We start from the raw sequence: 14,279 nt of genomic DNA, 5'->3' as shown, positions 1-14,279 counted from the left end.
AGCTCTAAGAGCTCTAGCCTTGAGAAATCCCAAGGACAGGGAAAATCTCAAGCCCAGGTCTGGCCAATATATACCAGGTTCATCAGCAATATGAAATAAGCAGAGAAAAAAAATTAGGCATCTTAAAGATAGAAATCACCTAATCAGAGAAAAAAAGAAATTAGTTGCAAAATGAACACTGACAACACTTCAGGATCTAAGGGGCTCTAGAAACAATCTTCATGCCATTGCATTCCTAGGACAGGAAAGAGTGTAGGGATGAAAAATGTAATTGAGAAGTAATGGCTAACGGCATCACAAATCTCCAGATCCAAGAAGCTGTAAAAACTTTAACAGAATAAACTCCAGGAAATGTATCCCAAGACACATTATAATCAACATTCTGGGAAAAAAAGGTGGGGGGAGGAGAGGCAGAGTAAACATCTTGAAAACTCCAAAGAGAAACAATTTACCCACAAGGGAAAAATTAGAATGATAGATTGCTTGTCAGAAGTTAGCAAGATTCTATGCAGAAAATGCCATGAAATTGTTCAAGTGTTAAAAAGAAGTGTCAGAACAGAATCCCATGTCCAGGACATGGGAACCCTCTTCAAGATTGAAGAGATAATTAAGATATACCCACATGAATAAAAATAGAATTTATCAGCAGTTCTAATCTAAAAATGATTAAGAGCATACAAAAAATACAAAGGAGAAACCATGAAACAGTAAAGAAGAAACAACACTGTAAAGAAAACATGGGTTAATACAATAGACTTTCCTTTTCTTCCCTAAGTTTGTATATTTAATGAGCAAAGAAAAAATGTCATTTAATACTATCCAAGCATATGTAGAAGAAAGCTTTAAGATCTCTACATTATAAGCTGAAAAACTGATGAAAAAGTGAGAAAAAGGTTTTATACTTATCAAGCAGAATTTATCGTAAGACTTTGAAAACCTGGCACTACTGACTCACACCTATAATCCTAGTTACTCAAGATGCTCAGACCTGAGGATCATGGTTCAAAGCCAGTCAGGGGGGCCGGGAGTTTGGCCTAGTGGTAAAGTGCTTGCCTACCATGCACGAAGACCCGGGTTCGATTCCTCGGTACCACATACATTGAAAAAAGCTGGAAGTGGTGCTGAGGCTCAAGTGGTAGAGTGCTAAACCTTGAGAAAGTCCAAGGACAGTGCTCAGGCCCTGAGCCCAAGCCCAGGACTGGCAAAAAAAAAAGCCAGTCAGGGCAGAAAAGTGTCTTTTATCTCCCATTAATCATCAAAAAGCCAGAAGCTCTAGTAATACAGCTCTAGGCTTGAGAAAAAAAAAAAAACCTCAAGCAAAAGTTTGAGGCCCTTAGATCTCCAAAACTGACATGATAAAATTTGATAAATTGTATACATATACTGAAACACTAAAAAGTACTCAGAGATACACTCCAATGTCAAAGTGATTCTTTTAATTTTAGAAATAAAAATTTATTCAGATATAACCATGTCACTGTTAAGCCTAATACTCTCTTGAATGATATAGCAGATATAACAAAACACAAGGTGCATTCCAAACTTTTATTGTTTTAAAAGACAACCCAAAGAAAAAATATTTGTAAATACAAAGAAAAAAAGAAACAATGAAATCAATAAAGCCATCTCCTGTGTTCATGTTCACACTTTCTAATTTAGTTTCTTTGGAATATTCACCTGGAAGTTTCCAGTCAAAACACATATTTCTCTTGAATTCTAAAAATGAGGACAATTAAATGTGAAACACATTTCTTTCCCAAACTGCCACATGTGGGTTTCAAGGACAAGGTTAAAACACATCACACAAAATTATATACATCTAGTTTTTTTCTCTTGAAATAACATTTATGAATTTGGTCCCTAAGCAAAAAATTAGTTTACTTACATATGTACACATATATATTTTTGTACTTAATAAGCAATAGTTTTGGTGATTGCCAACTAAAATTTCAGGGTAAGCATTTTTTTGTAGTTTTTTGGGCTTGAACTCTGGGCCTGGGCACTGTCCATGAGCTCTTCAGGTCAAGACTAGTGCTCTACCACTTTGATCCACAGCACCACTTCAGGTTTTCTGATGGTCAATTGAACATAAGTGTCTCACGGACTTTGTGCCCAGGCCGGGGGTTAGAACTCAGGGCCTGGGCACTGTCCCTGAGTTTTTTCACTCAAGGCTGGCACCCTACCACTTTGAGCCATAGCACCACTTCCAATTGGTGATAAGAGTCTCACAGACTTTCCTGCCTGGGCTGGCTTTGAACCATGATCTTCAGATGTTGGCCTGAACAGTGGGACTACAGGCATGAGCCACAGAGGCCCCCAAATTTTTTTGTCGTCATGGGGCTTGAACTCTGGGCCTGGGCACTTTCTCTGAGCTCTTCAGTTCAAGGCTAGTGCCCTACCCTTGAGCCACAGCACCATTTCCTCATTTTTATATTTTTAAAGTACAAATCCTTTTCAAAAGTTTTTCAGTGTTAGAGTTAGTCTATTCATAAATTCAACTGAATGCAATTCTCTATGATAATCAGGAAGCAACAGCATGTAACAGAAAATAAAAACAATAAATGGCATTCAAATCTTCTAAAGTAAATTGGGATAAAATACAGTGTTCTTCACAATGGTCTACACTGACAGCAAAACTGAAGATTTCTAGTAGCTAAGAGGCAGATTCCATGGAAGTTGATGCTTGAAGATTGCTATAATACACCTGTTCAACACCTTCAAACATAGTCTTTAATCCAGGCATGGCAGTTCACAAGTGCAATGTCAGCACTTGGAAGGCTAAGGTAGAATGAGTGCTATAAATTTTAAAACATCCTGGGTTACATAGAAAAACTGTCTCAAAACAAGCCACCCCTCCCAAAATGTCTTTAACGGTAGAAGTCTGTGAAAACAACATATAGTTAGGAAAACCACATTTTTAACATAAGCAGTTTGTCAGTAGATCAACTAATAACATAACTTCAACAAATTAGAATAACTGATGTTCCTTAAATCTGACCTTTGATATACTCATTTAAGAGTTAAAACTACATAACTTTCTTCATTTACTCTCAAAGTTGGGGCAATGCTCAGAATGAATCACCTCAGCACTTGTCAAAGTACCACTGCTCACTTCTTCTTCGGAATCATCTTCTCCACTGGCACCACCTTCATGCTTACATACTTGACACATCTCGCAAGAGAGCTCGTTGTCAGCCTCGAAAACATTCTCTGGAGCTTCCTGGTGCTCAGAGCAGACGTCATCTTCGTTCTCCCAGCTGAGTGGATAAGAGGCTTCACACATCTCACGGATTATCTGGACCATGTTGCCTAGTTGCCAATTGGGACGGAAGTTACGGCGTGAAAAGGTCTTGTGGCACATCGGGCAGGCGAACAAGTGTGGAGAAAACAGGGAAGATGTTTCGCTATCTGAGCTCATGTCTTCCTCCTCGTCGGCCCACTCGTCAGAGTCATCCACGGTCTCCCACAGGAGGCTCACGCACAGTCGGCAGAAGCTGTGCCCACAGCCTATGGATACGGGATCAATGAGGTAATCAACACAGATAGCACACATGGCTTCCTTCTGAAGCATCTTCAGGGGATCCTGAAGAGAGTTGGAAGCGGCCATTTTGAAGCGCGGTGAGACTGAAGTAGTGTCCGCTCGAGTTCAGGCCTAGAAGCGGAGAGCGCCGGCAGGCTGTGCTCTGGGCTACACCACCGCAAGTGCAAGCACACACGCACACACACACAAAGCTCACGCTGGCAGCTCCAACGCAGGCCTCAGACGCCTCCTCTCAAGCTCTGCCCAACCTTGGGCGCGGAACTCCAGGCTCACAGCTGCCTCCGCGGTGTGAAGGAGGAAACAGGTTGAGCTAGAGGTTGGGCTTACAGACCGGAAACGGACTGAAGGCGGGAACCAGGCTAGCCCTGCCCTCGAGGGTGGTAGACCGGAAGTAGCCCCCACCTTCCCGGGTGTACAAACGGAAAATAAGCTAGCCCCAGATCTCGCGAGAAGTACATTGGAACACGATTGGCTTCACCTGGTATGCAGGCTACGCGCTTCCTCAGGAGTGATAGGCGGGAATCTGGCCCCGCCCGGGCGGGTAGTAGGCCGGAAATAAGCCCTGCCCTCGTGGGCGGGCAGACTGGAAGGTTCCAGTCTGCAGAGCATGCCAGGCAGAAAAGGCTAGGCCTAGACCTCGTGACCTGTAGACCGGAACCACATTAGGCCAGGCCTCAAGGACGTGTAGGCCGGAATCAGGTTCAGATCTGCCTAGAGGCCCGGTGGAACCAGGCTAGGCCTAGACCTCGCAAGCGATAGGCCAGAGCCTGGCCCCAGGTCCTAATACAGTTCTCTACAGTCTTGGTTTGCTGGCAACTCTGCCTCTTCAAAGTTATTTTGGTTTTTTGTTGGCACTATGAGACTTCGAGGGGGGGGGGAAGTTCCGCCGCTTGTGATGTCACAGATGGGGGCAGGAACCCGGGTGAGAGGCGGAGTTTTCAGGAGGAGGAAGAGGGAGAGCTCCAAGCTGGAAGCACAGCCGGGCTGGGGTCTGCGAAGCAGTGAGAGGCCTGTGGAAAGTGAAAAGCCTGCAGAGAGGCCTGCGGTTAGGCGAGAAGCCTACAGACCAGCCTGCAGAGAGAAGACGCCTTCCGAAAGGAGGGAGAGAGAGAGAGAGGGAGAGGGAGAGGGAGAGGGAGAGGGAGAGGGAGAGGGAGAGAGAGAGAGAGAGAGAGAGAGAGAGAGAGAGAGAGAGAGAGAGAGAGAGAGAGAGAGAGAGAGAGAGAGAGAGAGAGAGAGAGAGAGAGAGAGAAAACTTGCTCCTACTGGATTATTTTCGTTCTCGGGTCATGAGGGTTCTAGGACTTGAACTCAGGACCTGGGACATGTCCTGAGCTCATTTTGTGCAAGGTTAGGACTCTAACACTTTGAACCACAGGGCCACTTCTGGCTTTTTTGGTGGTTAACTGAAGATAGAAGTCTCAGGAACTTCCATGGCATTTCTAAGTAACCTACAAGACACAGGACAAAGAAAATAGAGAAAATGAAACAAAACTTTAAACGACAGAGTTAGCTTTGACATTATGAATAATCATATTAAATATGAATTAGCCAACTGTACTAATTAACACAGGCTGGTAGAAGGCTGTGAGAAAAAATGGAATTCTAGTAAATAACAGATTTTTAAGCTGACATACATCACTTGTAACTGATAAGTGCCTCATCATGACCATTTTTGTTCCCATAGGGCCTTGGACTGTTGTTCAAATGCTTTTTCCTGCCCAAGTTCTCCTTTCTCCCATAATGCCCAACCACAGCAGCTGGCACTAGTTTGGGCCGACTGGTCACTGATGTCAAGGAAACAGGCCAAGAAGTTCTGGTCATCTCTCTTTAGCAATGTGTGCAATGACAAGAGGATGGCTGCAGGAAATGGCAACGAAGATGACTGCTGGAATGGTAAAGGCAAAAGCAGGTACCTGTTTACAGTGATCAGAAATGGCTTAGCTAACCAAGGAAATAACCCAGAGGTCCAGATGGACACTAGCAAGCCAGACATAGTGGTCCTTTTCAAATCATGGCTCTGCAGGGTATGAGTAGTAAAATGAAGAATGCTTACAGCAGGGAATGATGTAGATTTCTTTGATATCAGTGATGAAAGCAATGAAGAAGGAAGCAGGAGTGGGTGTGAATATCAGCAGTGCGCTTGGGAGTTGGAGTACAATGCCACTGACTTTGCAGGGAAGAATGCCAATCAGTGTTGGGTTCTGAGTTGATGCCCAGCCCTACCTCCTCATTCTCTTCTGCGGCAGAAAGAGTGGAGATAGTTCTCAAAATGCTCACATTAAAAAAAAAGGTGGGGGGGTTCATTGTCACAAACTTAACTTTTCTACCATCCTAATGACTTTGCTTTTTAAAGATGGAATGGACAACAATATACAGTTTTTACTATGTAGCCACTGGTTCAAAAAATGCTGACTCTTCCCCCCCCCTTTCATTTAATGGAATAGGGTACAGAAGGCACTCATATATAAAGTTGCTTTCTGTCCCTCCGAATCATGTTAAATGTGGCTAACAGGTACTGAACTGTAATTAGTTGAGTGTTTGTGACTTTATCATTATTATTTGTTTGTTTCCCCATTTTGTTTGTGGGTGTTTTCCCCCCCAATTATGATTTCATCTTGTTTCTTACAAGAAAACCGGGGTCCTTTCTTGGCATGTAACATGTACGTATTTCTTTGTTTTTGTATTTGTTTTTTTGTTTTTTGCCGGTCCTGGGCTTGGGCTCAGGGCCTCATCACTGTCCTTGGACTTTCTCAAGGCTAACACTCTACCACTTGAGCTTCAGCACCACTTCCAGCTTTTTTCAATGTATGTGGTACCAAGGAATCGAACCTGGGTCTTGGTGCATGCTAGGCAAGCACTCTACCAATAGGTTAAACTCCCAGCCCAACATGTACGTCTTTCTGAAATATTAAAAAGCTGTACAGAAAAAAAAGATGGCATGCAAGTACTAAACAAAGCAGAAGTGGAACTGCGAGTAGAACACATTCGTGTAAGACTCATTGGCAATTGCCAGGTCATAAAAACATCAATTTGAATAATTATTCGTGCATGAAATACCCTCACAAAAGCTAAGGAAAATAGATAAAAGAACACAGGATGTAACAAAATAATAATAACGCATCTGAATATAACATAATAATAAAGCATAATGGAGATGACAGGGAGGATTTTTGCATTACCTAACCCAGTGTTTTCCCTTCTCAGCAAGTACATTGCAATGACATACTAAAACCATTAGAAGAAAGAGAACGATGTAAGAATGGACTTTTCGTTGACCTGAATTAGGGTTGGTGAATCTAACCATCCCCATCTTGGCCATCTGGTAGATGATATGGTATTGGGATTAACTGGTGCCATCTTATCTTCATGGTGGAGCCAGAGTAGTTCCACCTTCCAGATGATGGGCATGCCAAATTCCTAGAGACAGGGGCAGAGGCTTGGACAAATGTTACTGGACCTACTAGTCTTAGGTCATGAACTCTCAAGCATCTTGTGACCCTGTCCCCTGCCTGACCCTAGTTAGGCCCAGACAAGCTCAGTCATGGATATGCCATACCTCCTGTCCTGTCTCAGGTCTCCTGGTGCTCCTGGTCAACATGGTGTCCGACTTAGGCTTTCCATTGGATTTGATCTGGTTTGTTGATACTGTTTTACTGCTCTTTCTTTGCTCTCCTGCTTTCATGGGTCAGTTTTCTGGGGCTGCAGGTCTTTGCAAATAAGAATCTGCCTGCATTCACCAGCTTTCTAGTAAAGAATCCCATCTGGCCTCTCAAAATGTGACCTTTCTGTTTTCTCAACGTATATCAGAATCTTAACATCAAGTTCATCACAGCAGAAGTCAGCACCAGAGACCCCTGTAGTCTGTATCAGCACAGGACCAATGAGAGTGCTCTTTACCCTCACACAAACTACATCATCAGGCAGGCCTCTGTAGCTGGGGACTTCCAGATTGCTTTGCTTTTGTGTCAACCTCAGTGGCTGTGGTGTACAGCCCATTTCTATACCAGCAACAGCAGTTCTGTTTTAGGTGCCCATTAGTGCTGCAGGGGCCATATCAATCCTCGGCATAGGGACCACATAAGATCATCTATCCAGAACATTTGGATAGGTTTATAGTTGTATATTACTAGAAAATATCAGTATATGCAGATTGGAATGAATATGTATGTATCTGTTCAAATGCACAGACATTAATGAACAGCCCAAGGATCAAAAATAATCAGGAAGGGGTAGGGGGGAGGGAAATGGGGACCAAGACATGAGAATTAATGCACCTTCTATCTGGCTAATATAATGTAACCCTTCTATTAATTACAATAAAATATATGAAAAAAATAATCAGGAAGCCAGATACCAGTGGTTCAAGCCTGTAATCCTAGCTACTCATGGTGAATGAGACCTGAGGACCATGGCTTCAAGCCAGCCTCAAAAGGAAAATTAAGTGGAGATCTGTGGTTCAAGTGGTGGAATGTTATCTTGGAGCAAAAAAAAGTGCTAAGGGACTCTGCTCTGATTAATTTCTGATATGCACACACCATTAAAAAGTAGGATATTGCGACTGGGAGTTTGGCCTCATAGAGTGCTTACCTAGCATGCATGGAGACCTGGGTTCTATTCCTCGGTACCACATACATAGAAAAAAGCCAGAAGTGGTGCTGAGGCTCAAATGGTAGAGCTCCAGACTTGAGAAAGCCCAAGGACAGTGCTCAGGCCCTGAGTTCAAGTCCAAGACTGGCAAAAAAGTGGGATATGCAAGGAAACTACTCATTTGTCAGGAATAATAATGTGTCATTTGCAGAAAAATAAATTGGCCTAGAAAAATTGTGTTTACTGAAATGATACTCAGAGAGACAAGGGTGCATGTTTTTTCTCATATGTGGAAGTTAAATCTAAAATATAAACAATTATGTGTGAGAACTAGTACATAACCTTTCTTCACATATACACACATAGGAAAATATTTGAGGTTAGAGTAGACAATTAGAGTCAGATATGAGCAGCCTTAACTGGAGAAAACTTGAGAGTGTCTCTGTGTCCTAACCATGGTCCAAGAAGAAAATATCTTACACAGATTGGAGAATAGTTAAGGGATGGAGAAAGGAGCAGGGCGATACTCTTAGGGAAACTCCTACTGACTGATTTCAACAAGTGCCTTGGGGATAAAGCTTTGTCTACCATGCCTGAGCTCTGAAACAGGTGAAAGAATCACAAGCCCGGGCCAGGAGTTTGGCCTAGTGGTAGAGTGCTTGCCTCGCATGCACGAAGACTGGGGTTCAATTCCTCCGTACCGCATACATAGACAGAAAGGCCAGAAGTGGTGCTGAGGCTCCGGTGGTAGAGCACTAGCCTTGAGGAAAGCCCAAGTACAGTGCTCAGGCCCTGAGATAAAGCCTAGGACTGGCAAAAAAAAGAACAAAAAAGAATCACAAACCCTGTGAATGGAGCTTTTCTATAAAATTTTCTAAAAGATCCAAGCATGATAATTTAGTGGGTTTAAGACCAAGCCTATTCTACCAGACTATTTACTTTCACAGCTTGCAAGTTTTCAAAGATGCTAGTATTCAAAACTCCTACTTTAATCATCTTAATTCTTTTCAGTAAAAACATTCTGTGTGTTCAGTAAGAACTGGACAGTGGTTGAGTTGAGGTGTGATTTCTCACTACTGGCCTATCAATAGCCAATCATTCAGCCTGATCCCTAGTATCATTCAGGTAGAGAAGATTTTTCTGAGATTTCCTGTAATTCTATTGTACAAATAATTGTTATCTGAGGGTGGAGTCAAGGATCAACTGTTTTCTGGATGGCTCCATTAACTTTAGAAATTTCCCTTTTTCTGTACTATGAACCACAGCTTGCTACAGGCTCATTGATTTATATCCCAAGGAGTTCAATAAATACTCAAGACTGAAAGTATCTCCCAAATGTGTCAGAGAGTAGGGGTTGAAAACAGCACAATGAGTTCTACCCTGGAGAGTTGACAAAATGTATCTTTTGCTTGTTGTTCTCAGTGTTTTCATATCCTGACTAGAAGTTAAACACACTGGGCAGGGAGTTTGGCCTAGTGGTAGAGTGCTTGCCTAGCATGCACTGAGGCCAGTGTTCGATTCCTTGGTACCATATACATAGAAAAAAGCTGGAAGTGGTGCTAAAGCTCAAGTGGTAGAGTTCTAGCTTTCAGAAAGACCAAGGACAGTGCTCAGGCCCTGAGCTCAAGCCCAGGACTGGCAAAAAAAAGTTAACCACACTGTAAAAAACAGAAGGCTAGTAAATGGAATGATCCCTGGGACCTGTGCTCTAATTCCTGCTCTGTAGCAAACTACATGCAGCTAGGATACAGATCTCAGAGGCTGGGAACTGTCTTTGTGTGTGTGCTAACTAGAAACTTTTATGTTATCTGAAAATCATTTTCTGCAACAACAAAACTAGAGTTTAATGACTCCTTTATTATTGAATTATACTGCAAAGTCTACATCAACCATTAGTCAGAAAGAAATGCTTTACATTTACATCAAGAACATACTCTAATGAAATAAAAACAGACACTGACAAAAGACCAAATACATGCTTTAGCAAGTGACTACATATTATACCTGGTCCTACTTTGCTATTTTGGACCATTCCTTTCCTATTAGAGACTGACTTTTCATGCATGTTAATTCTAATTTAGCTCCTCACATTTTAAAATGTTAAATGGAGTTTTTTCCTTACAATTTGTAATTATAAACAAAAGTCTGAAAAATACAGGAGAAAGAGTTTGAAAACAAAGGAGAGAAAGCAGATGGAAAATGAATAAAACATGGCCCCTCTGTGGCTCATCTCAAAGAGACACTATTACTCAGAGAGGTGGCACTTCAGAGCCAGGACTAAGTTTCCTGTGTCCATAGGACCAGACCCTACAAGCACTTCTGGTCTCAACTGCAAAAGTTAAATACTGGTGGCTCATGTCTTAAACCTGACTACTCACAAAGCTGAAATCTGAGGATCTTGGTTCAAAGCAAGCTAGGGGAGAAAAGTTGTGAGAGTTTTAGCTCCATTTACCCACAAAACCTGAAAGGAGAGCTGTAGCTCCGGTGGTAGGGCTCCATCCTTGAGCATAATTGCTCAGGGACAGCACCCAGGCTCTAAGTTTAAACCCCAGGACCAGCACACACACACATATTTAAAAAGCCACAAAACAGAACACTGCCTTCCCCTTTAAAATGGTAAAAATTTGACAAATAGTACAGATACTAAGATGAAAAGCTTATTTGAGAAAAGGAAGCCCTAAAGTTCACCTATGTCCCTATGTTTTGGTGTAGAGCTAGAGATTCTCCACATTTTAGTTTTGCTCAATCCTAATTTTTAAAGTGATTTGAGTACCCAACAGGGTAACATTATTTCAGAGGTAAACCTCTCTGTCTTCCTTCAAAGCACAGGAGCAACTCCCTAGGCTGCCTTTTCATTCTGACCTAGATATTGCCATGCATGTGGGTCTGTTACTTTCTCCTTTTTGAAAAATATAGCTCCCTGTCTGATATGCAAGTATTACTTCTGCCTCATACATGGAACCTAGATGCCTCCTGGTGGGCAATGTGATTATGAGGCTGATGAATGCCTGGAGTCATTTAGCAGGAGGATCTGGAGATAATCAGTACTGTTTTTATTCCCCTAGAGATGATGAAATTGTAATATTTTAAGCGCAACAGGCCAAGGGTGAAGTGCGGTAGGAAAAAGAATCAATTTGAACTGTCATACTATGCTGGTTGTGTTGAGCTTTAAGAGGAAAATCTGTAACAAATATACTCCATCACGATTAGGGTGTGTAAAAGGTAATTTAAAAGATGCTTTTGCCTGTCACCTGTGGTTTTGCCTTTAGTCCTAACTACTTAGGGGTCTGGGATATAAGGATAACAGTTCAAAGCCAGCCCAGAAAAGTCCAAGAGAACCTTATCTCCTGTTTACCAGCAAAAAGCCAGAAGTGAAAGTAGAGGAGGTGTGGTTCAAGTGGTAAAGTGCTAACCTTGAGTGAAATAGCTAAGGGACTCCATCCAGGCCATGAGTTCAAGCCCCAGTACAAGTTTTTAAGGGGCTTTCAATTGGTCCTGTAAATTAACTAACAGTCCCCCAACTTTGTTATCTGTGCCCTTTGATCTGAGCTAGACTCTGCAACAATCAACTTTGCATCACTAAGAATGACCTGATAAATAAGCAATCTTGTGTAGAAGGCAAACTGCTCCTCAAACAAGCAACATATTTTTCTTACAATTTTAAAACAAACAGCCAAAACTTCAGACAACCCTTTTTCTTGTTCTGTTCCAGTAATAAACTAATAAAGCCTCTGGAACTCCTCTAGAGACAAGGATTGAGCTAATTAACAACCATATCATATCTGCAACATGGTACTATTTTAACTACACATACTTTTATATCATTCTCTAACTCATTATCCCTATTGTCTTCCCATGGCTGCAATGTACTCAGTCTCCTTTCTCTGCCCATCATCATGTCTCTTTGCTTGGCCTATGTAATTTGGGACCATTGGAGGTCTAAAAACCTGTTTTCAGAGAGTACCATTCATCTATGTAAATAGCAAAATGACTGGATCAGGGCTAGATCTCAACTGTACAGATCCCCAGAACATGTCATGAAATGGACTAGAACATCAGATGGAGCTTCCATTAACATCCAAAGGTTAAAGAAGAGGAAATGGAGGAGGAGGAGGAGGAGGAGGAGGAGGAGGAGGAGGAGGAGGAGGAGGAAGGAAGGAAGGAAGGAAGGAAGGAAGGAAGGAAGGAAGGAAGGAAGGAAGGAAGGAAGGGAGGGAGGGAAGAGGGAAGCGGGAAACAGAGAGAGAGATAGAGACTGACAGCATCTGGGCCCAAAGATGCAGAAAGGCAGAAGGATGATTATCCAAAGCTGTCCTCCTCTGTTCACTACTCACTCTCCTAGCCCTTTGCCAAATCCACTGTAGCCTGTGAGAGCAATGATAAATGCATAGGAGATTGGATTTAAATTGTCTTGAATTTGGGGAGGAAAACTAAGGCTTTTAGGCAATGAAATAACATTACCCTATAGATATTTTATTTATAGAATATTGTATTATGAAATTATTAAAACTATTATACAATTACAGCAAAATTTGGATTTTGTAGTTAATTCCCATATGCCCACTTAAATTCTACAATTAGGATTTTCTGTCATTTCATCACTTATCTAGCCTTCTATCCATGTATCAACACACCTAGGAGTTGATATATTTTAAAATAAGTTGCACGGAATAATACAGTTCATCCCTAAAAATGGATATTATTAATATTTATATTTATATTACTGTAAGTACTGTCATTAAGGCAAATTTTACATAAAATTAAATATGCAAATTTTAAATGCACTGTTCTCCGAGGTTTTACATAGGCATGTATTGGTATACATAGCCCAAATTGTATCAAGATAAAGAACTATGTAGAAAAGGGTTAGCTTCCAAACTTCACTGTGACACTTTGACAGGCCTGCTTAGAGGCTAGTTCTTGAATAGAATCTAAATCTTAAATACTGGGATAATTGTTACGACTATGCTGTGAATATCTATGTCAATTATATGGTTAGTGTTTTATACCTACTGTCTTTTGGGGAATATGACATTGTGGCATGTCTTAATCAGAGACTGACTATGTAACAAGCACTCAATGAAAATTCTGTATTTTGAGTCTTTAATAAGCTTCCTGAAGTCTGGAACTGATTGTTCATGCCTATAATCCTAGCTCCTTGGAGACTAAGATCTGAGCATGATAGTTTGAAGCCATCCTGGACAGGAAAGTCCATGAGATTTGTATTGCAAATTAACCACCAAAAAAGTCAGAAATAAAACTGTGGCTCATGTGGAAGAGTACTAGCAGTGAGCAAAATAGATTAGGAACATCGCCTAGGTCCTGAGTTCAAGCCCAAATCTGGCACAACAAAAGAAAAAAAGAAAAGCTTCCTGGTAGTCAATTTCAGTGTTGTTATAGACAGCTTATCGGGTAACTAACTGCATCTTATGTAACTGCATTGAGAAGAAGACTCTTTAGAAGCTTGTTCCTGTTTATTTTTTTCCTGGATTTCACTATGCATCTTTTCCCTTTGATGATTTTTCTGTTCCCTTTTAAATGTAATAAATTACAGCTATGGTTATGACTTCATGCTGAGCCCTGTAAGCTCTCCTATCGAATCATGTAAGCAAAGGGGTCACCTTAAAAATTCCCAACTCAGTGACCATTACAGAATGTTTCCTTATTCCCTTTCCCTACTAATCCTTATCCCCTCAATCCTCTAGAAACAAATAGTGTTATAATTTGTCATTATATATTAATTTTTTCCACTTCTTAGAGCATCATATGAATAGAATCAAACATCATAAAATCTTTTGTCTGGTTTCCTTCAGGTTGATTTTTAAAATTCACACTGTTTAATGTTTTCACGCTGGAGCTTTAATGAAACATTCATATATAAGATTTTATTGGGAATATAATTTCACTTTTGTAGCAGAGTTATGTACTATAGGGTCATAGTGCTAGGTCATAGTGTGAGTGGCCAATTCAGTTTAATAAACTGTCACATTTTTCCTAAAATGATTGTGGTATTTTACATTCACATAAGCAATACATTAAACTATTAGTTGCTCCATGTTTTCACCAACACTTGATGTCATCATGCATTTTAATACTAAGCATTTTAGTGGATATGCAGTTATATTCATATTATTGTTTTATTTATTAA

The 14,279-nt window shown here is 41.1% G+C and overlaps 1 protein-coding gene across 1 annotated transcript; it reads right to left on the bottom strand.

The window, feature by feature from the left end:
- Window positions 1–3,040: 3,040 nt before the first annotated feature.
- Window positions 3,041–3,607, bottom strand: LOC150040995 (E3 ubiquitin-protein ligase TRIM52-like). The gene has a single exon (XM_090327112.1). The coding sequence runs from the start codon at window positions 3,605–3,607 to the stop codon at window positions 3,041–3,043; it is 567 nt and encodes a 188-aa protein (XP_090183238.1).
- Window positions 3,608–14,279: the final 10,672 nt, after the last annotated feature.

This window comes from Megascapheus bottae, chromosome X (genome assembly GCF_031878675.1).
Source record: "Megascapheus bottae isolate mThoBot1 chromosome X, mThoBot2.hap1, whole genome shotgun sequence".
Taxonomy (NCBI): domain Eukaryota; kingdom Metazoa; phylum Chordata; class Mammalia; order Rodentia; family Geomyidae; genus Megascapheus; species Megascapheus bottae.
This window is presented reverse-complemented; position numbering and strand designations above follow the sequence as displayed.

Coding starts and splice junctions, on each gene's coding strand:
- LOC150040995 (XM_090327112.1), bottom strand. CDS start 3,607: ATGGCCGCTTCCAACTCTCTTCAGGATCCCCTGAAGATGCTTCAGAAG.